The sequence below is a fragment of the Oncorhynchus mykiss genome, chromosome 3, assembly GCF_057628025.1.
Source record: "Oncorhynchus mykiss isolate SJ-2025 chromosome 3, ASM5762802v1, whole genome shotgun sequence".
NCBI lineage: Eukaryota > Metazoa > Chordata > Actinopteri > Salmoniformes > Salmonidae > Oncorhynchus > Oncorhynchus mykiss.
In genome coordinates, this window is record NC_143024.1 from 29,564,885 (window position 1) to 29,587,897 (window position 23,013).

A 23,013-nucleotide genomic window follows, 5' to 3' on the forward strand; every position below is an offset into this window, starting at 1 on the left:
AAACTCTAACCTCTGGGCTACCTGCCGCCCCTACAAGTAGTAAGTGAATAGTGACTAGTTAGGAGCAAGGTAGAGCGGTAAATAATAAATAGGTGTGTGTGTGTGCGTGCGTGTGTGTGAGAGGGAGAGAGAAGTGGGAATGCAGAGATTCTGTGCAAATAGTCTTAAGGTGCAGGTGGACGGCAGCCAGGGGCTAGCTGTTCAACAGACTTATGGCCAAGAGGTAGAAACTGTCTCTGATGCTCTTGTACCGCATGCCAGGCGGTAAGGGAGTAAACAGTCCATGTCTGGGGTGGCTGAAGTCTCTGGAAATCTTCCGGGCTTTCCTCAGACACCACTTGGAGTAAATTTCCTGTAGGGCTAGGAGCTCGCCACCAGTAATGGACTGGGCAGTTTTCATCACCCTCTGTAGATCCACGTCCGAGGGCGGTGCAGCTGCCGTAGCAGGCGATGATGCAGTCAGTCATGATACTCTTGATGCAGCTCCAAGGTCTGCTAGAGGGCACTATTATTATCCTGACATCAAATAATAGCGGACTCTAGCGGACCTTGGGTCTGCTCTCAATGGTGCATCTCTCTCTCTCACACACACACACACAATGGCCTTTTCTCATTTGGGTAAAAGTCCATCCTCTTTCCTCCATCCTCTCTCCTCTGTGACCCGGAAACCGATAAGTGGTTGAGTGTTCGAGGAGAGTGCCAATTCATTAGTAAGCAAATGGAAGAGTGTCCTCCTCTTCTCGATAGCCACCTTTCATCAGAGGTTAGTCATGTGTATCCTATCTGTAGTCCTTCGCGGAAGAGTTTTGAAATTTGCCAAACCCCTTTGAATCAGCTATTGTTTTCTCGAAGGACAAAAGCATGTAAACGTTTAAAAACGATATGCTGCTTATCCTTTTATCTTTAAAATGGCTTGCACAGCTATCTAAATTTGTTTTTATCACTTTACACATTTATTTTACGATTCCACCCCCTGTAAATGCAATTTGCCTGATGACGTGCAGTGGAGAAGGACTGTCCCATTTCAAACAAGCACATTTCCGTTCACGTTCCCTCTCCTTGCCAACTGAAACTCACCGAAACACAGACCGACCGACCGACCGACCGACCGACCGACCGACCGACCGACCGACCGACCGACCGACCGACCGACCGACCGACCGACCGACCTAACTGTAGACAAAATCCCACACCAGAAAGTGGGAAAAAGGCCTGCCTAAATATGATCCCCAATCAGAGACAACGATAAACAGCTGTCTCTGATTGGGAACCATATCAGGCCAACATAGACATACAAAACCCCTAGACATACAAAAACGCTAGACATACAAAAACCTAGAGTACCCACCCTAGTCACACCCTGACCTAACCAAAATATATAGAAAACAGAGATATCTAAGGTCAGGGCGTGACACCTTTGACCTTTTTTAAACGGAGGGGACAGAGGACCAGTGGTATAGAGGTGGTATACTCAAATTTTGTCCCAAATTATAAATCCCATATTGGTCTTTCACAGTCAGGCCAATCCAAGCAATTAGGCTGTCATCTGAATCAGAAATTCACAGGGTTCTGTGAAAAGTCATATTTTCGTAATAGAAAATCCACAAAATTGAATGTTCTAAGTCCATAACAATGCTTAAACCACATCATGAAACCAGTTTTAAATCTAATAATGTTTTATTTCTGAGTGTAGTTACCCTTTAATTCAAGTGTGCAGGCACCTAGCACTGTTTGGCTAGCTTGTTTCTGTAGCACATGAGATGGAGTTTGCAAAACAAATGACCACTAGATTGATGCAAATAATCATGATATCATTCTGCCATTGGCTACTTTGTAGCTAGTTTTTGGGAAAGCCTTTCCATCTACCAGAAGACAGTTAGGCCTATCATTAGCATCGCTATATTTTCCCTGTTCCTTAATTGTTTGAAACCTGGACATTTTACTTCATATTATGAAGCAGGTCTTACCTTTCTTCAAAGTAGCCTATAGCCAAAATTCCACCATAGAAACATGGAGGCAACCATTTTATAAAGACTTCCTCATAGCGTTCTGCTGTTCTGTGGTTTCTTTCAACTTTCTTTCATTGTCTAGCAGCCAAAGGCATTATCCTAGTCATATTAGAAACCCATCCCATGATAGATGCTGCATCTTTAGATCTCCCCTCTTTCTAAATATCGAATGGATATTTTAATCTCTGTCAATGTGCGCATTTAAGATAGGTGTTTTCCTGCTAATTGTATTTAGGAACATTTGCGTGTAGGCCTTACTGCTGTGTGCACATTGCTGCGCCTAAAATATGAAGGAATAATAGTGTATCAACATTATAAGCTAAACATTCTGATCTGTTGGATCAGCTTTATTAATTAATAAGGCGTATCCCTCCATTACTTTGTATACCCAATGCACACTGAAAAATAAGTGTGTATATGGTAATACAGCGTATACCCTCCACTACACCACTGCAGAGGATGGAGGAGAGAGGATGCAGGACTTGAGCAAACCAATTGCAAAAAGGCCAATGACTATAGTATGAAGGAAAAGGCCAATGTCGATGGCCCTTTAAGAATTTACTAGACTAGAATAATATATTGAAGAAAAGTATAAAATATTTCATACATGATACCGAACGAATAATACTAATGAGTAGATAATAACCTAAGAGGTTTGAACGGAAAATGTATCTGTATTTAATAGATATAATTGCATAATTAGTCATTCGATTTAGTAGACATTGTCAAACCAACCTTCTGTGATTCAGAGTGAGAACTAAAAAGGATTGCCGATGTAGTCGATCAACAGTGGGCCCACAGACAGATATTTCAGTGGATGCATAAATGTGAAGCATCCGGTTGGCGTTTCCACTCACTACCAAATGTAGTAGTGAGAGGAAGCCCACTGGCGCGCAGTGGGAGAAGATGGAACGAGATGTATTTTGGCCGATATTCTGCAAATCTTCTCATAAATTAAACATTTGATCTCAATGCAGTTTTCTGTTCCAAAAACTAGAATATGTTATGAACAGAACTGATTAAGTATTGTAGACTTCGCACTTTGTTTTACAAAATCATGCTGTTTAGAAGGAGTGCAAAGGCGAATTGAGTTATTGCACACGTGCACTTCACAGAGTAGGCGTTTCCTGACGGAAATATGCCCAAATATACTAGAACGCGCCAATAGGATTTCGCTAGCACATGCTTGGCTCTGCCCGCCTCCTTGCTTGTTCTGCCCACTATGACTAATTTATTCCCATTGGAAACGACAAGCTGTGGTTTATCTCGGTTTTATAAACATCTTTGGTGGGCCCTTCTGCTTCGAGCACGCACACGTCTGTGCCCAGTTGGATAACTTTGCTAGCTCATTGATGGACCATAGTAGAAGAAAATGACAGATTACGCCGAGGAGCAGCGAAACGAGCTGGAAGCTATAGAGTCAATTTACCCGGACTCGTTTACAGGTGAGTTTTCTGCGAGTCTGTCTCGGTTGGTTTCCAGGCTGGAGAACGCTAGCTAGCTAACTCAGGTTAGCATTGTGGTGCCAATTTAGCTGGCTAGCTAGTTAGCAAGCCAACAACTCTCAACATCTAGGAGAAATTGTTTTAGCTAACGATCACATAATGAAACGCCCTCGATCACCACACTCAAAGTTAGTCAGTGCCACTGCACTGTTAGCTAGCTAAACAAACTCAACTGCACTGACAGTGCCACACATCTTACCATTCAGGCTCTCCAGTAGGTGAGTTGATCATAGTTAACATCTTCCACTTTTCAATAGTGAAATAATTTTAGAGCAACGGGATCCACTTTCTGTTCGAACTGTTTGCTTTTCATTAATTTGCATAACACTGATGTGACTGCTGTGCTGACTTTAATATTTGTTTTGGCCCTCCTGTAGTGCTATCAGAGGTGCCCACCAGCTTCACCATCACTGTGACATCAGACGCAGGGGAAAACGATGAAAGTAAGCAGTAACCTAACCTATCACTCTCTTGCCCGAGTCTTGTGTAGATCTGTTGTGCTACACTAGCCTGGTCCCATATGACAAGTCAGTCGAGTTGGCCAATTAAAGCATTTACAGATCTTGGACCTGGCTAGGGTTTTACTACATTTATTGTTTGTTTGTTTATTTGTTAACCTAATGCCTCTGTGTTATTGTAGCGATTGAAGTGACGCTACAGTTCACCTATGTGGAAAAATATCCCGATGAGGTGCCGCTGTGGGAGATATACTCCCAGGAGAACCTGGAGGATTCAGATGCAGAGGGCATCCTCACCTTACTGCAGCAACAGGTCTGTTACACTCATGTGCACACACACTCACTCATAGGGCTGTTACGGTGACTGTATTACCGCCACACCGAGTCATGGTGGCAGTCAAATTCCATGTGACCGTTTAGTCACTGTAATTAGGCTTCTCCAAGCTCTGATGCTGCTCATGGTCATTAGTAGCCTATCAAACTTGATAACTGCCTTGTACTCTGCACTCTATTGTCCCTCAAGTCACTCTGACATCAATGCAAATGTAATCGGAAATCAAATCAAACACTTCATGAGACCCCGTGAGCTCATGTTGCGCAACATTTCTATAGGTTATGGTCTATAGGTTAAGCACATTGCTTCTCTATAAAACAGGAGTATAGCCTGCCTGGGTGGCATGAAAATGAACCACGGGAAAAGCGTCCTCCATTCGCTATTTAAGTGTATAGGTTACATATATTTTTCCCGCTGCCCCTGTTTTGAGACAGGTGCATAATTCCAAATCAAAACAAATTTCACATATTATTTAGTATATGTAAACACTAGATTAAATCAAGAATAGTGTGATGGGTGACAATATTAGCCAATCACTTGTGAATGATATCTCATCACTTGTGAATGATATCTCATCACTTGTGAATGATATCTCATCACTTGTGAATGATATCTCATCACTTGTGTATGATATCTCATCACTTGTGAATGATATCTCATCACTTGTGAATGATATCTCATCACTTGTGAATGATATCTCATCACTTGTGAATGATGTTTTACATGCCCGTAACCAATTGTGCTATTTTATTTAACTTATTTTGTACATAATGTTGCTGCTACTGTCTCTTATGACCGAAAAATAACTTCTGGACATCAGAACTGGGATTACTCACCATGAACTGGAATAAGCTTTTTCCTTTAAGGAGTCCGACGAGAAAGATCTACTACTCCCCCGGAATAGACCCAGATCCCAGACATTTGTGTGAAAAAAAGACAGAGGAAAAGGGGATGCAGATCGGGCTGCCTTTTGCGAAATCTGTAGGCAAGCAAGTAAACTCCCACTGCCATCAATTGTACTTGCTGACATGCAATCATTGGGAAATAAAATTGATAACTTACGATTATCTGTGACATTAAGAACTGTAATATCATATGTTTCACTGAGTTGTGGCTGAACAACGACACAGATAATATAGAGCTGGAGGGATTTTCAATGCACTGGCAGAACAGCGAAGCTATGTCTGGTAAGACGAGGGGTGGGTGTCTTTTTGTCAATAACAGCTGGTGCGCGATGTCTAATATTACAGAAGTCTCGCGGTATTGCTCGCCTGAGGTAGAGTACCTTATGATAAGCTGTAAACCACACTATCTACCAAGAGTTGTCATCTATATTATTCAAAGCCGTCTATTTACACCACAGACCGATGCTAGGCACTAAGACCGCACTTAACCAATATTATAAGGCCATAAGCAAACAAGAAAATGCTCACTCAGAAGCGGTGTTCCTAGTGGCCCGGGACTTCAATGCAGGCAAACCTAAATCAGTTTTACCTTATTTTTACCTGCATGTCACATGTGCAAGCAGAGGGACAAAAACTCTAGACCACCTTTACTCCACACACAGAGATGCATACAAAGCTCTCCCCAGCCCTCCATTTGGCAAATCTGACCATAATTCTATCCTCCTCATTCCTGCTTACAAGCAAAAACTAAAGCAGGAAGTATCAGTGACTCACTCAATATGAAGGTGGTTAGATGACCCGAATGCAACGCTACAGGACTGTTTTGCTAGCACAGACTTGAATATGTTCCGGGATTCATCGAATGGCATTGAGGAGTATACCACCTCAGTCATCGGCTTCATCAATAAGTGTATCGACGACGTCGTGACCGTACGTACATATCCCAACCAGAAGCCGTGGATTACAGGCAACATCCGCAACGAGCTAAAGGCTAGAGCTGCCGCTTTCAAGAAGCGGGACACTAATTTGGACGCTTATAAGAAATCGCGCTATGCCCTCAGATGAACCATCAAACAAGCAAAGCGTCAATACAGGATTAAGATTGACACTCCTATGTGGCAGGGCTTGAAAACTACAAAAGGAAACCCAGATGCGAGCCCACCAGACGAGTGAAATGCCTTTTTATTCTCACTTCGAGGCAAGAAACACTGAAGCATGCACGAGAGCACCAGCTGTTCTGGATGACTGTGATAACGCTCTCGGTAGCCGATGTGAGCAAGACCTTTGAACAGGTCAACATTCACAAAGCAGCGGGGCCGGATGGATTACCAGGACATGTACTCGAAGCATGCACGGACCAACTGGCAAGTGTCTTCGCTGACATTTTTAACCTCTCCCTGACTAAGTCTGTAATACCTATATGTTTCAAGCAGACCACCATAGTCCCTGTGCCCAAGGAAGCGAAGGTAACCTGCTTAAATGATTACTACCCCTTAGCACTCACGTGTGTAGCCATGAAAGGCTGGTCATGGCTCACATCAACAGCATCCTCCCGGATACCCTAGACCGACTCCAATTCGCATACCGCCCCAACAGATGATGCAATCACACTCCACACTGCCCTTTCCCACCTGGACAAAAGGAACACCTATGTGAGAATTCTGTTCTTTGACTACAGCTCAGTGTTCAACACCATAGTGCCCACAAAGCTCATCACTAAGTTAAGGACCCAGGGACCAAACACCTCCCTCTGCAACTGGATCCTGGACTTCCTGATGGGCCGTCCCCAGGTGGTAAAGGTAGGTAACAACACATCTGTCACACTGATCCTCAACACTGGGGTCCCTCAGGAGTGTGTACTTAGTCCCCTCCTGTACTCCCTGTTCACCCACGACTGCGTGGCCAATGACGACTCCAACGCCACCATTAAGTTTGCTGACGACACAACAGTGGTAGGCCTGATCATCGACAACGATGAGACAGCCTATAGGGAGGAGGTCAAAGAACTGGCCGTGTGGTGCCAGGACAACAACCTCTCCCTCAATGTGAGGAAGACAAAAGAGCTGATCGTGGACTACAGGAGAAGGCGGGCTGAACAGGCCTTCATTAATGTCAACGGGGCTGTAGTGGAGCGGGTCGAGAGTTTCAAGTTCCTTGGTATCCACATCACCAACGATCTATCATGGTCCAAATACACCAAGACAGTCGAAGAGGGAACAACAAAACCTTTTCCCCCTCAGGAGAGGGGGAAAAGGTTCTACAGCTGTACCGTCGAGAGCATCCTGATGGTTGCATCACTGCCTGGTATGGCATCTGACCGTGAGGCGCTAGAGGGTAGTGCGTACGGCCCAGTACATCACTGGGGCCAAGCTTCATGCAATCCAGGAACTCTATAATAGGCTGTGTCAGAGGAAAGCCCATAAAATTGTCAGACTCCAGTCACCCAAGTCATAGACGACAAGCGCTACTGGAGCAACAAGTCTAGGACCAAAAGGCTCCTTAATAACTTCTTAAAATTAAGCACATTTATCTGCTTTACAATGGGTGTAGACCCTAACTGGCATACATACACAACGCAACGCACGAGTTTCAGTTTTGGGGAAGATAATTTTCACCACGTAAAAAATGCACCTTTATAATAAAAGCATTACATGCATGATTGCATTTGTGTTCACTTTTGGGAGGTTTTTTTTTCCCTGCTAATGGAACATTTGCCGTGGGCATTGCTGCGCTTATAATGTGAAGAAATAGCCTTTTTAAGCTAAATGTTCTCATTTGTTGCGTTAGGCTCATTGCGTAAAACAGTTTTTTTAAGCTAGTGGTTGTATTAATTTGGGCTCTATTGCATCCCACAACTGTCCCGGACTATGGAATATTTATTTATTGCACAGAATAGGTCAACTTTTGTACTATGGGGGATAGTAGATTGACATAGTGCTTTTGCTAGTACTTTTGCTGTTCGTTAGGCCTACTCATCTTGTTGGCTGACGAAAAGTAAATGTGGACAGTTCTTCCAATATCTTCAATATGCTTCTCGGAATTCGATAAGGATGCGCGCAGTTGCGTCCCACCCAGGTGTCTGTCTTCACTTGTAGCGAAGAGGTGCTTCGGCACGCAGCCGGTAAAAGGGAATCATAATTATTATATGCAGCCCAAGGGTATAACGGCCACACAGAAGGCATAGATTTTTTTAGGGGCATTATGGCCACACGGGTGCAGTCGGGAAATTCGAGGCATTAACAAGTGCTTGTCAAATTGTGAAAGAGAATGAAGTGTGTACAGCCTACGCAACAAAAAAAAGTGGAGCTCATGCCTTTCATGCAACTTTTTTCAAATCATCATTAGTCGCGTCATGCAGCCTTAGAATGTATTAAAAAATCAAAACATATAACCCAACATTTGTATCACAACTAGTTACATAAATAACTCAAAATTAAGCATATAGGAAGGAGTACCTGTTTCTTTTGTTAAACGCGCATCACAGAATAGCCGTGTGTGCGCGCTCCCTCAAATAATTTGGAGAAAATATCCTGTTTTATTGAGCTTTGTTCAATTGTATTCTTCATACTATAAAATGCCACGTAATTCTTAGCAAATGCTAAATGAACTAGTGTAGCCCACAGCCATATGGCATATCCAGATCAGGGCCTAACATAAGGACAATGCAGAGTATGCCATTCTGAAATAGACTACATTTTCTTCATGTCATGTTTCTTTAGACCTGTCTAAAATGAATGGATTTATTGTGATGGTGAAGGCTATAATACATATTATACTTTTAAAAATGTAGTTCTGAAGGTCTGCATCAGTGGATTGTAGGCTGTGTGTGGAAGACGGGAGATGCTAAATGTGTTAATTAAAGGTCAATTACTGTGAGTGAGGCCGGCAGTTATTTGCTTTACAATCACCGGCTGACAGCCCTACTTACTCTCACACAGTCTGTCTGTTCCACCATCCTCGCCTTACTGCAGCTCTGTATGTTTGTTTGTCCGTCTGTCTCTCTCCGTCTGTCTATTCAGCCTTACTCCGCAATGAAAGGGCTTACGTCTGTGTTTTTATTTTTCTAGGCTGAGGAAAACCTAGGAATGGTGATGATATTCACCCTAGTTACAGCAGTTCAGGACAAACTGAATGAATTAGTCGACGAGATAAAAAACAGAAGAGAGGAAGAGAAGAGGCGAAAAGAGGAGGCAGCGGAGGAGGCTGAGAAGGTGCTCTTCCAAGGAACAGTGGTCACCATCGAGAACTTCCTGTCATGGAAAGCCAAGTTTGAGCTGGAGATGGCTGAGTTGAGGAGGAAACGGCAGAAAGAGGAGGAGCAGCAGCAGGCTGGGAAGATTAAACTCACAGGTATGTCTATACCACCCCCAAACCCCTCTTCATCCCCAACCATCTGGATTAGGGTTGAATAATGGGAACCTGGTTACTGAGACTTACTGGGATTTACAGCCCAAAACCACTCCCTTTTCCCAGGATAAATAATTGAGACACTGGTACATTATTTTATATTATTTATAATAACAGCTTGGCGTGAAATGGAACTATTAAGTGATATGCGAAGTCTAAATCAGTCTTCTCTATGGCCTCTGTATGATAACTCCTCAGTGTTCAGGGTGGGGACAGACAACCCATCTCCGTATGGAGAGCAGTTCACAGTGCATGTAGACCTATCATCTCATCATGGTAAATGTTCTTCTAGTGATAGGTAGGCCGACATTTGCTGCAGCATAGTCTATGCTACAGTAATATAAAGACCTAGGTCTAATTTACCCATCAACATCTGGCTTTCAGGGGTCACCCTATTTTTTTGTATTTTATTTCAGCTGCTGTTTTAAAACAGCCTATCACTTGAATATCATTGCACTCTCTCGCAGTCTTTCTCTCTCTCTCTCATCTTGAACTCCATTCAAATTGCATCCAAAATAGATGTCCTAGCCTACCCTTTTCTGGTCATAAATTCAACACAGTATTAGCCTTATATTTAGCTAATTAATGATGGGTTATGCATAATAATCTTCTAACTTATAGCCTCTGTGTCTTGCGCAATAAGCATGCATCAGTCCGCCCCTGGACTCTCTCCTTTCCCATGCAGGAAAAGCTAGACATGATTTTTCGTAGCATTTCTTATACCAATAGACTATTCGGAGACGTAAGCTCTTTTTTGCTGAAAGTTGAATACAGCAGCCAATAAAACTCAGACCCATAACCATTCAATCTTCGTGAAGAGAAGTGAAGGCCTTCTGCATCTAATTCTAGTCCTGTATTATTCAAGGATGTCTTCAGAATGATGACAACTTATTTAACTGTTGATTCATTCCTTCCTCGCTTTCAACAATAGCGATAGAGGTAGGTTATCATTTGGGGAAATATTATGAAAAGGTGTGTGTATATATATATATATATATATATATATATATATATATATATATATATATATATATATATATATATATATATATATATATATATATATATATATATATATATATATATATATATATATATATATATATATATATATATATATATATATATATATATATATATATATATATATATATGCGCGTCAGCCTACTAATTATACAAACGGACCCTATTATATTGCAATCAAATTTGCGGGCCACCTGCTGCTCATTAAGTGTATTTTAATGTATGGCTCATCAGGCTCAGGTAGCATCAGGCTTAGGTTGCATCAGGCTTGAATTTTCAATCAAAGCTCTAAACAAATCCAGACGGGGCTATTTATATGCTTTTTGATGTTTTTGAATGGCACTTCTGGTTTTGGTGGGAAATACCAGGTTACTGGAAGAAAAGTGATTTATTCTCGGGATAGAACATTTGTAAAATACCAGGAAAATATTCAACCCTAACATGGATGCTACATCTCTGCCAACATGTACAGTCTGAACTTAAACCAAAGTTTCTGCATTTTATTTAACCAGAATATGTCCATTGAGTCTTTTGCCAGGGAGACCTGGCCAAGAAAAAGGCAGCAGTCAATACAACATTACAAAATGTAAAACACGATCCGGCCTACAGGAAACATTTACACTCCTGAACATAGTTAGTTAATCACATGCCTCTAGTGCACAGTAGGAAACGGTAGTCTTAACTTGGTAATAACCCTAGGGACTTTAGGTAGCAAACACCTTGAAGACCATGTCTGATAACTGCTAGTGGTGAAGGAGAGCATGCTACAGAGGTAGAGGGAGTTTGCCCAGAAGGACTTCATATGAACACATACCAATGTAGCTGTCAGTGCATGTAAAGCAAGGTATCAAATGGTGGGCTGGACAGGGTTCAATGGTTGAACGTCTTGACATTTGTACATTAACACTTTTTTTCTTCTCTCTCTACCAGGAAAAAAGCTATTTGAGACCGATCACAATCTTGACACATCAGATATACAGTTCCTGGAAGATTGTAAGTATAGCGGAGCGATACAACTGTAGTGTGTGCATGTCTGATTGAAGAGAAGTATGGAGATTAGCGAGGGGATCTGTAAAAGGTTGTACAATAACTTTGCTCTTCCCTCCCTTTCAGCTGGAAACAGTGTTGAAGTGGACGAGTCCCTCTTCCAGGACCTTGAGGAACTCGACTTGGATGAAGACGACCCTGACTTTGACCCTCTGGCACTGGGCAGTGATGAGGACTGAACGAGGAAGAAGGCAGACCTGTTTTCAAATACTATTTAAAATACTTTGAGCATTTGCTCTAGCCTGCCTGGATTGCCAGATCGGTGGGGATTGCAGTGTTGTGACTATTTTATTGGTTCCATTGTGCCTGGCAAGCTCAATCAAGCCCAGAAGAAAGCATTTGAAATGATTTCAAATAGTATTTGAAACCAGGTCCGGTCCCAGATCATCTTTATTGCAGTCACGTTGTGCTGCACAGATTCAGATCCCTCAACGCCTGGAGAAGTGTTTTGCATCTCAGGAATGACATCAATTTGATATAGAATTCTTCTGAGATGCGCAGCACGACTGTAATATTTACGACTTTGAATGCAACCGATACTAACAGGAGGGTATCATCACAGGAAGGGAAGTCACTGTATGTAACCAAGCCCAGAGAAGAAAGACATCCAATAACACCCACATTTATGTTCTAGACATGAACTATAACTCCAGTTGGCTGTAAACACAATCACCTCAAGGCATTTATACACCCTGGTCAATGAATTGATTTATACCCTGATGCCATTAAAGATGCACTATGCAGAAATCTCCGCCATTTCCTGGTTGCAAAAATTCTAGTTTGCTTAATTTCAGTTTGTGACAAAACAAGCAAGTATAGTGTAGAGAATCATTGTACCATCTAAACTGCTGTGAAATGTCTCTTCCATAAACTGGTGTACAAAACTGAAAAATGCAATAATTAAACTTAAACAGGAAGCATAGAAATAGCACAGATCTACTGCTTCATAGACTTGCTTTCAATAAGGAAAGATCTATAATTTGCATTTCTATGAATTTTGTGTTGTACTTTTCTTGGATGTGGGGGACTAAAGACTTCACATTGTCATCACTTCATTTAGATAATGTGAAATAGGGAATAAGTGCTTGTCGGCTTGGATTTCACAAGGCAGTTGTAGAAACCCTGACTGGCCCACAGAGGGCAGCAGCACATTGTTACAGAAAACCTTCAAGACACTGTTGGTTGAATTCACTGTTTCCTTATTCAATCACATACAGCTAAAATGAGTCAAGACAATTGCTTTTTTTAATGTATTTTAATCCTTTAAACATTTAATACTTTTTTATACACATTCAAAACTGACAAACCATGTGGGTACAGCGCATGAGAAGTTACTGTACACTTGCCAAACTATTTTTCCCTCCAAATAGAAAATATACATCGTTTTATAGATACATTTTGGATTGATAGCTACTACAGTGAACCAAAATATAAATGCAACAATTTCAAATATTTTACTGAGTTAGTTCATATAGGGAAATCAATCAATTGAAAAATGCATTACGCCTAATCTATTGATTTGCATGACTGGGAATACTGATATGCATCTGTTGGTCACATACCTTCAAAAGAAAAGGTAGGGGCGTGGATCAGAAAACCAGTCAGTATCTGGTATGATCACCATTTACCTCATGGAGAGCAACATCTCCTTTGCATAGAGTTGATCAAGCTGTTGAAATGTTGTCCCACTCCCTTTTCAATAGCTGTGCAAAGTTGCTGGATATTGGCAAGAACTGGAACACGCTGTCATACGTTGATCCAGAGCTTCCCAAACCTGCTCAATGGGTGACATGTCTGGTGAGTATGCAGGCCATGGAAGAACTGGGACATTTTCAGCTTCCAGGAATTGTGAACATCCTTGCAACATGGGGCTGTGCATTACCATTCTGAAACATGAGGTGATGGTGGCGGATGAATGGCAATGGGCCTCAGGATCTCGTAATGGTATCTGCGTTAAAATTGCCATCGATAAAAATGTAATTGTGTTTGTTGGCCGAAGCTTATGCCTGCCCATACCATAACCCCGCCATGGGGCATTCTATTCACAACGTTGACAAACCCCACACAACTCGATACACGCCACGCCGTCTGCCCGGTACAGTTGAAACCGGGATTAATTTGTGACGAGCACACTTCTCCAGTGTGCCAGTGGCCATCAAAGGTGAGCATTTGCCCACTGAAGTTGGTTATGACGCCAAACCAGTCAGGTCCAAGACACTGGTTGGGACAACAAGCACACAGATGAGCTTCCCTGAGACGGTTTCTGACAGTTTGTGCAGAAATTATTTGGTTGTGTAAACACAGGTTTATCAGCTGTCCAGGTGACTGGTCTCAGACCATCCCACAGGTGAAGAAGCCAGATGTGGAGGTCCTGGGCTGGCATGGTTACACGTGGTCTGAAGTGAGGTCAGTTGAACATACTACCAAATTCTCTCAAACAGGGGAGGTGGCTTATGGTAGAGAAATTACCATTCAACACCTCTGGTGGACATTCCTGCAGTCAGCATGCCAATTGCACACCCTCAACTTGAGACCGGTGGATAGATTATTTTGACAAAGGAAAAATGCTCACCAACAGGGATGTAAACACATGTGTACAAAATTTGAGAGAAATAAGCTTTTTGTGCCTATGGAAAATTTCTGGGATCGTTTATTTCAACTTATGAAACATTTTTGTTCAGTATAGCTTATAACTATCTTATTAAGTTCTCTAGGGTAACTAGGCAGGGTTTTTTCTGGATCAATAATAGGCTTAGGTGGTGGACGTGGCAGAGGTCAAATTTAGAGGCCCTCATCTTTGCCGTTTTAAAAGCAATTTCCCTGTGATTCTACATATTCTGCCACGGAGCCGAGAAACATTTTCAGTATTAAAGCAAATTTCCTGCAATTCTATGGATTTTGAGTTGGCTAATTCTGTGTTCTTTTGCTCAAACATAAAATCTGTACAGCTAGGGTTAGGGGATTTTTCAAGTCTAGCTTTTATTTAGGTGATTGAGAACTAACACATTCTATTATATAAAGGGATAAATGCCCACATTCTGTACATTATAAACAAGTATTCAACAATGCTGTGGAAAAATAAAAAATACAGGTCATTTAGTCGTTTAAGTTAACTCTGAAAGCATTTTTCCATCCTGAAAAAAAAGCTGTTATTTTTACACTGTTTGGACTTACAGTGGGGCAAAAAAGTATTGTCAGCCACCAATTGTGCAAGTTCTCCCATTTAAAAAGATGAGGCCACCATTATTTGCAAATAAATTCATAAAAAATTCTACAATGTGATTTTCTGGATTTTTTTCCTTCTCATTTTGTCTGTCATTGTTGAAGTGTACCTATGATGAAAATTACAGGCCTCTCATCTTTTTACGTGGGAGAACTTGCACAATTGGTGGCTGACTAAATACTTTTTTGCCCCACTGTAGGTGACCCCCAAAAAATACTTAGGGGGCCCGCCCAAGGATTTAAAAAATCCCTGAAAAACGTGACTATGATGTCATCACGTGGCACTATTGACGTCATTTATGTCCCACACAAAGGAGAGGGGCAGGTCCCACATCTTCTCCTGGAAGGCACTGTCAAATCTCTCGCTCTGTGCAACAGTGAAATGGTTCTTCCAGTCCCCAATGGTCCCTGTCAAGAGTGTGGATGGAAATCAGTCAATAATATAAAAGAGTATTAAATGGCAATTCCACCACTTTTCAACGTCATTTTCATTATCTCCAGCACAATACCAGTGTACGTACATATGTGAAAATGGCACATTTCTACATTTCGTATAAAAACATCTAAGGTTAAAGTTCTACCCGATAACATCCAACACTGAGATTCGCGGTGATGTGGGGAGCAAGAAAATACCCTCCCTCTGGCTAGAAACTTGTTGTAAATCAGTTTTTCTTACTTTTAATCCTACCCTGTGATGTGACAGATTTTTAAAAAACAATAGGACTGTAGCTTTTTAACGTGCCGTTTTCACATATGTAGTAGAGATCATTAATATGAGGTTGAAAAGTGGCGGAATTGCCCGTTAAGATAAGTTATCAATTTAAATTGTCCTTTAGATTTGCACAAATTATAATCCAGATGGTTGTATATCTGTCGGAACATTGGTTCAGTGTAAATGTGTGGGGGCCAGGTGTTACAAGTATAGTACTGTAAGCCCTTTGTGATTGCTCTTAATAATATGCAGCTTGTGCAATGGTCTCTCTGAATCACACAACAAAAAAATCCTCAAAGTGTATACCAAAGTGTATTGATAAGGACACAGGCGATCATTCTGTTATCACGTTATATTATGACTTGCAAGGTGTGACGTGCATACCTTTCCTCATAAACGTGCCCTTGTTGTGATCAAGTAGAGAGTCGGGCACCGTCTTGTAGTTAGCCTGCGGGTTCTGTTTCATGGTTCTAAAGGTGCTGTGTTCCACCACACTGGCCATCTGTTCCTCTGTCAAATCCTTCCCTAGAAACCTGCACATCCTCTCCACCATGGAGCGCAGGTCCTGCAACACACACCGTTCATGCTTTGAGACTCATGTAAACTCACAAGCCAACTCCGAGTACAGGACAGGATGGACAAGTAGATGGACAGGTAGGTTTTGCCACTGTTGGTACCTTGATCATCTCTTCATATGTGATGTACAGGAAGTTCATGTTGTCTCTATTAGCGTACCACGTCTTGATGTGCTCAAACCAACAGTTCCCAAAAACTGCAACACACACAGCAAAGACTCAAATGGATGCTTCATACCCAGCCTACCACCATGAAAGCACAGCTGAACCTAAGGATACTACAGGCAAAAGTGATTAGAAGGCTTTCGACAACGTTCATTTCAAAATAATCACAATTAAAGCGTTGTTGGCTAGTGCCAACTCCCCATAGAAAAAATACTTGGCTTTGAACGTCATGTACAACATGCATAGTCCTTAAACAGGACCAACGTCTCACATTCTTCTTACCTTTCCCTTCCATGAATTTCTCAAAGAAATCATTGAAGTCCTTCGGTGTCTCCAGCATGGCTGCATATTTGTGGAAGTGGTAATAGGACACGAGAACATCCTTAGGGTTTCTGGCCACATAGATCACCTTAGGGAAGCAAGGTCATACTGCATATCAATAGATTGACTATAAAAAAACTAGATCAATATCAGTAGTAATACTTTAATGAAAGTAATCCAGAAAGTAATGATTTATAGTGATAGACTTCGGGTAACACTTAAAGCCTGCAGGTATTATGCATTCTAAGACTTATAATCAGCATGTATACTGACCATTTAGAGTATTTTGATACATAGAGATATAATATATTAAAATCCTTAAAGCATTATAAAGGCTCATACATAACAAGTAATAAAGCATTATACCTGCAGGCTAACACCAATACCAAAGTGCTAATTATGCTAAGTGCTAATACCACAGAATAATACTCAAGTGTTACAAAAATTATCCATGCACTCCACAGACCTTTCCCCTCTTTTGTCTGACGGCGAGCGGCATGAACTTGTACTGCAGGTGGGTGACCCGTAGCCTGGGGGAAGGGGTGGCGTTAAACTCCTCCTCACTGCCAATCAGCTCGATCCATGGGACGCGCTGCGCGTTGAGATGCTCTGTGTTTGGAGTGACATCACCTTTGGCTTCTATCAGAGTCAGAATCTGCTGCATCCAGATCGTCCCTGTCAATCACAGCAGAGTGGACACTACAGGTCACCCAGAGGTCATTTCAATTCAATTTAAACATGAATTGTCTGTGCAGGGACAATATGGCAAGTCAGTCCTACCATAGAACGTACAATACTGGATAGTTTCCTTTCACCTCACTACCTTGATTTGATAACAGCCACACACTGTTTAACTGACAATTCAGGGGTTATTTTGATGGGGGGAAATGTAGTAAACTTTTGTTTCTCAGGGATTCTACACTACATGACCAAAAGCATGTGGACACCTGCTCGTCAAACATCTCGTTCCATAATCATGGGGCATTCATTTGGAGTTGGTCCCCTTTTGCTGCTATAACAGCCTCCACTCTTCTGGGAAGGCGTTCCACTAGATGTCGGAACATTGCTGCGGGGACTTGCATTCATTCAGCCACAAGAGCCTTAGTGAGGTTGGGCACTGATGTTGGCCGATTAGTACTGGCTTGCAGTTGGCGTTCCAATTCATCCCAAAGGTATTCGTTGGGGTTGAGGTCAGGGCTCTGTGCAGGCCAGTTAAGTTCTTCCACACCGATCTCGTCAAACCATTTCTGTATGGACCTCGCTTTTTTCACAGGTGCATTGTCATGCTGAAACAGGAAAGGGCCTTCCCCAAACTGTTGCCACAAAGTTGGAAGCACAGAATTGTCTACAATGTTATTATATGCTGTAGCGTTAATATTTCCTTTCACTGGAACTAAGGAGCCTGGCCCAAACCATGAAAAACAGCCCAATACCATTATTCCTCATCCACCAAACTTTACAGTTGGCACTATGTATTAGGGCAGATAGTGGTCTCCTGGCATCCGCCAAACCCAGATTTGTCCGTCAGACTGCCAGATGGTGAAGCGTGATTCGTTAAAAAAAAGAAAGTGTTTCCACTAATCCAGAGTCCAATGGCGGCGAGCTTTACACCACTCAAGCCGGCGCTTGGCATTGCGCATGGTGATTTTAGGCTTGTGTGCCACTACTCGGCCATGGAAACCCATTTCATGTCACTCCTGACGAACAGTTTTTGTGCCGATGTTGCTTCCAGAGGCAGTTTGGGACTCGGTAGTGACTGTTGCAAACGAGGACAGACGATTTTTACGTGCTACGTGCTTCAGCACCCGGCGGCCCCGTTCTGTGAGCTTGTGTGGCCTACTTCTTCGCAGCTGAGCCGTTGTTGCTCCCAGACGTTTCCACTTCACAATAGCAGCACCAGAAACTCTAGCAGGGCAGAAATTTGACGAACTGACTTGTTGGAAAGGTGTCATCCTATGACGGTGCCACATTGAAAGTCACTGAGCTCTTCAGTAAGGCCATTCTACTGCCAATGTTTGTCTATGACAGTTGCATGGCTGTGTGCTCTGTTTTATACACCTGTCAGCAACGGGTGTGGCTGAAATAGCCAAATCCACTAATTTGAAGGGGTGTCCAAATACTTGTATATATAGTGTATTTGAATGTGGACATTGCCTACCGTCAGTGTGCTACTCCTGCACTGCTTATGGGACATGGTGTCTGTTACACTTTAATCTAGCCTGGTTAAACCATTGTTTTCAGCCAAGGGGAGAATAACTGGGCATGCAGCATTCCACTTAATTTAAGGATGCAGGCAAGGTTCTGCGCAGGGAGATAAGCGAAAAAATACTATTTTGGGGGGTTTAAAAACTAGGACATTTCATTCACTTATCTGGGCTGCTGGACTGATATAGGTCGAGAACAGAGCCCACTAACAGATAAGCAAAGTAAACTCACTGAACGAGATCTACTCAGTTGAGCTGATAAACTGTGTTAGAGGACCTTATAGGAAGAGATGAAAAGAGCTATGCAGGCATGTTTTAAAGGCAGTAAACTGCTTTAAAAGCTGTAATCTGGGTATTCTAGGTAAGTATATCCGTGCTGTCTCCAGTACTCACCTGACTTGGGATAAGTGACAACGAATATGTCGGTGTCTCGGATCTCCCAGTTCTGGATCTGGTCGACCTCGTCGGGAGAGTGGACCCCATTGATCAGGTTGAAGTTCCGGTGAGGAACCAGCATATAGTCCAGAACCTGGGGATCAGTGGAATCCAAATGATCTGAGAAGACAAGACATAATCAAAAGCCCACTCATTCAAACAATCTGGATCTGTGTAAGCATTAACACACAACAGGGAATAACCATTCACCTCCAGTCATGTGAGAAGGCACGAGGCCGAAGTCCTACTCATCTAAAGTTGAAACACTGTGCTTGATTAGACAAAAATCTGAAATAAACACCCCAAAAGCCCAGTAAATAAAGTTGTTATTCCAAACAAATGTTTATATAGCTATCAGATCACAGGAGGAAGCCAGGAGGAAGCCAAGTGGAAATGTTTAAAGGGGAAATCTGGGATTGGAAAAACAACTGGTAAACAGCTGAGGGTTGGGGATGGAGAAATGTAAACAAACAGAGCCATGGATGCAAGGACTGACCATTAATGATATCAACATGATAGTTATGAAACCATATAAGGTTTGTTTAGAATAACATTGTTTACAAACAAGATTCTATTTTGGGTTCTGGTGGGGTAAAACAGTTGACCTAAGCTCATGAGGCATTTAAAAGTTGTATTCTTCATGAAGCAACTGCTACATGCCATTAACTCAACAGTCCTAAAATGTATGTAACAATCCCAGCTTGCCCCTTTAACAAAAAGGAGACATTGAATAACTCTCAAGTACCTATCAACAAAGCCTGGGCACAAAAAAAGTATTCCTATGAAGGACTAGCAAATATTGCAGTAAATATAAATAGTGGGTTTGCTGTGCAACAATGCATTTCTATCTGTAAATCCTAGAGGGGCAGAGAGCATGTTGTTCTGTTCACAGGCTGGTCTGAATCACAAACAAAAAAAGTAGCCTAGTTTGTGTCCATCAAGCTCAAGCATTGTCCACCATTGATGGTCCTCTATAATCCTTTCTATGCTTAAAGGGTGAGACAGATCTTGCATGCAACAGTGCATAATATATATGCCTGTATACAGTAATGTACACTTCAGATATGCAAACATGTCTCACAAGAGGTTCCAAATATGAATACAACAACAAATAATTACACACCTATGTATTACGCATAGAAAACAAAAATAAGGACTTTCTAACTATGCCACTCAGATTCTGGTATAACATTCAAGTAACATGATAAAATGGCAATACAAGGGTAGGCACTGTATTCTGCAATAGGCAATATAGCAACCTATTTGAACTCCAACTATAACTCCACAGAGCGCGCAGTATTCCTTCCCTACCTGTCTTTGTACGGGTGGAAGTTGTCATTGTATGTCAATGTCACAAAATCCACAATCGCGGTAGGCTACTATGAAATCCCTGGCCCCGGGGAGTTTCTTGCAGTCAATTCACAACTGTTCTCAAAAATAAGGGTTTATGATGGATAGCGGGCAGCTCCGTGTGCAATGCGCCCCCGAATATCCCCTACTGTCCCAATAGAAGACACGCAGAAGACAAACACACGTTTTTTTAAATGTTGTGCTAGAGGACTACTGATGGTTTATACAATTTAAGCGCGTTCGCAGCATTTGGGAATTTTTGTAACCTTGTCCCCAGGACCAGGCTGCGCGGGCGCACATCAGATTGATTTGCGCTTTTTAAACACAGCGTTTCAGAGTCCATATAATGTGGCATATTTTACATCCCTCATGATGTAAAATGAGAAATGATGATGAGAAACGGGATAACGATTTTGATTAAGCTACATAGGAAATCTGGTATTCTTAACTAGTTTGTTTTACTGAGAAAATTAATTGAGAAACATTTTTGTGAGGCCAAATTCATTATTGTTTTGTCAACATGTTGCGCACTCACTCTCACACACACTTTCCACTCTGTGCGACAGAGGTAGCACCACATGTCCTAGAGTGGTGTGGCGAAAAATTATTCTGGTGCTGTAGTCTTTCCTGTTCTGGTAACCTAACCAGGTAAAACTCAGGACCTTATACGGTATGACGTGATTAATCTGTTGTAAAAAGGTTTAAAATGGGCTTTTATGGGACCCGTTTTTATAATCAGGTCACATGGTTTAAAAAAAAAACACGAATGTCCTTGGAAGATGAAAACACTATCAAACTGCAGCAATCTTGTACTTTACATATTAATTATATTTTAAAGAAGGACTAAGGTTGTTTCCCATACACAGAGAAAGCAACATGATTGGACAAAGCTTTCTGTATGCGGGTTTGTTGCATCATGTAGTCCCGCCCTATGCAACTCTAGGCCTAATTAAAATTGACTCAGTCTGTTAGGTTTATCAATTAATTCCAGTTAATAATTTTGGTTTGAAAAGGTCTAGGTAGTCTAGTCAGTTCAAGTTTGAATATAAACCACATTTGATCCAATTCACATTTTCTCACAAATTGATGATAAATACACAACGTTACCGCTTCCTTTACCCTGGCCAGAAAGACGGCGCATAATAAGGCTAGATTATGCAGCTGCAGCCATTAGTAGCCTACAGTTGATCATACTGAAAGAAGAAAAAATTGTTTCCATGCAATACAACATGTCAGATCGCTAATGTTTAAGTGTATATGCTGATACATTTATGGAAGAGTTTTGGCTTGTCTAGTGTGATGTGTTATCAGGTTTGCTAAATAAATACCAGAGGAAGTGGAGACTGCCGTAAGCTTTGTGCGTTGTGTCCAGCCCGCGTGACCTGCGATTTCTGTGAATGTGATTGGTTAAGGCATGCAAAGAGCCTGTAGCAGCACTCCAGCGTGAAGGATAGAGAACTTGTCGAGTTGACAAATCACGAGGCAAATCAGTCTAAAATACATCACTTTCCCCCTCTTTTTAACGTTTTGCGTTGATATATTTTATTAAACTTAATCAAAAATGGTGATTGAAAAGTGTTGTGGTAAATGCCATCTCTCCACGTGTTGTGGCTGCCCGGCCATGCATGGACCCTAATACTGCTGATGGACTCATATTTTGTTAGAGGACAATAAACAATAAAAATAACCTTTCACCAGTTTTTGCAATTTCTCTAATATGACAGTACTATATGTCCAATACATACAATACAAATGTATTTTCAGTAGAACTGATAAGGACATGCAAAGTCGCAATCCACACAACTGTCAGTTATCGGTGAGCTGTCACATTGCTGAGAGGGCATGGACAGGAATCAGGACAGAGGCTTGGAGGAAAGAATGTACCAGAGAAGTTCCTCCAACCAACCCACAGACTGCGGTCCTACCAGTTCAATAGTAATTAGAGCATTCCAGTCGGTGGCCTGGGAATAATATGTATTACAGAATGTCCTTTTCACCAGCAACTTTAAAAAGTGATAGTGATCGTGTGGCCAGGTGACTTTCCAGGAGGGTGTGTGTCTTCTGTGTTTGTGAGAGAGTATATGTGTGTGTATCTGTTTCACTGAAGCCGCACGTACCCAGAGGGCCCTGGCCCCCAGATACTGTAAGAAGATAAAAGCTGCGGAATGTTCCTCCTCAATTGGAACAGGACAGAAGGTTAAAGTGTGACTCAACACTAAATCATCAGTGGTCTCTATGTCTCCCCATGTAACCAGACTCATGTTTGAGAAAGGGGAGAACTACTTGGTCTTGTTTTCTGATTTGACAATACACGAGGGGCCGGTCTATTCCTACTTCTAGT

General features: G+C 41.9%; 2 protein-coding genes across 2 annotated transcripts; one reads left to right on the forward strand and one right to left on the reverse strand.

Annotated features, from left to right (window-relative positions):
* Positions 1 to 2,611: 2,611 nt before the first annotated feature.
* LOC110511795 (RWD domain-containing protein 1) lies at positions 2,612 to 12,435 on the forward strand. The gene is made up of 6 exons (XM_021592555.3): positions 2,612 to 3,454; positions 3,892 to 3,957; positions 4,155 to 4,285; positions 9,279 to 9,561; positions 11,572 to 11,634; positions 11,755 to 12,435. The coding sequence occupies exons 1-6, from the start codon at positions 3,382 to 3,384 to the stop codon at positions 11,865 to 11,867; spliced, it is 729 nt and encodes a 242-aa protein (XP_021448230.3). The 5' UTR covers positions 2,612 to 3,381; the 3' UTR covers positions 11,868 to 12,435.
* A 503-nt stretch (positions 12,436 to 12,938) lies between these two features.
* On the reverse strand, positions 12,939 to 20,747 carry LOC110511774 (amine sulfotransferase). The gene is made up of 7 exons (XM_021592549.3): positions 20,634 to 20,747; positions 19,281 to 19,442; positions 17,150 to 17,358; positions 16,645 to 16,771; positions 16,300 to 16,394; positions 16,007 to 16,187; positions 12,939 to 15,318 (listed from the first exon to the last, which is right to left on the reverse strand). Exons 1-7 carry the CDS (start codon positions 20,659 to 20,661, stop codon positions 15,185 to 15,187), a joined length of 936 nt encoding a protein of 311 aa, XP_021448224.3. The 5' UTR covers positions 20,662 to 20,747; the 3' UTR covers positions 12,939 to 15,184.
* Positions 20,748 to 23,013: the final 2,266 nt, after the last annotated feature.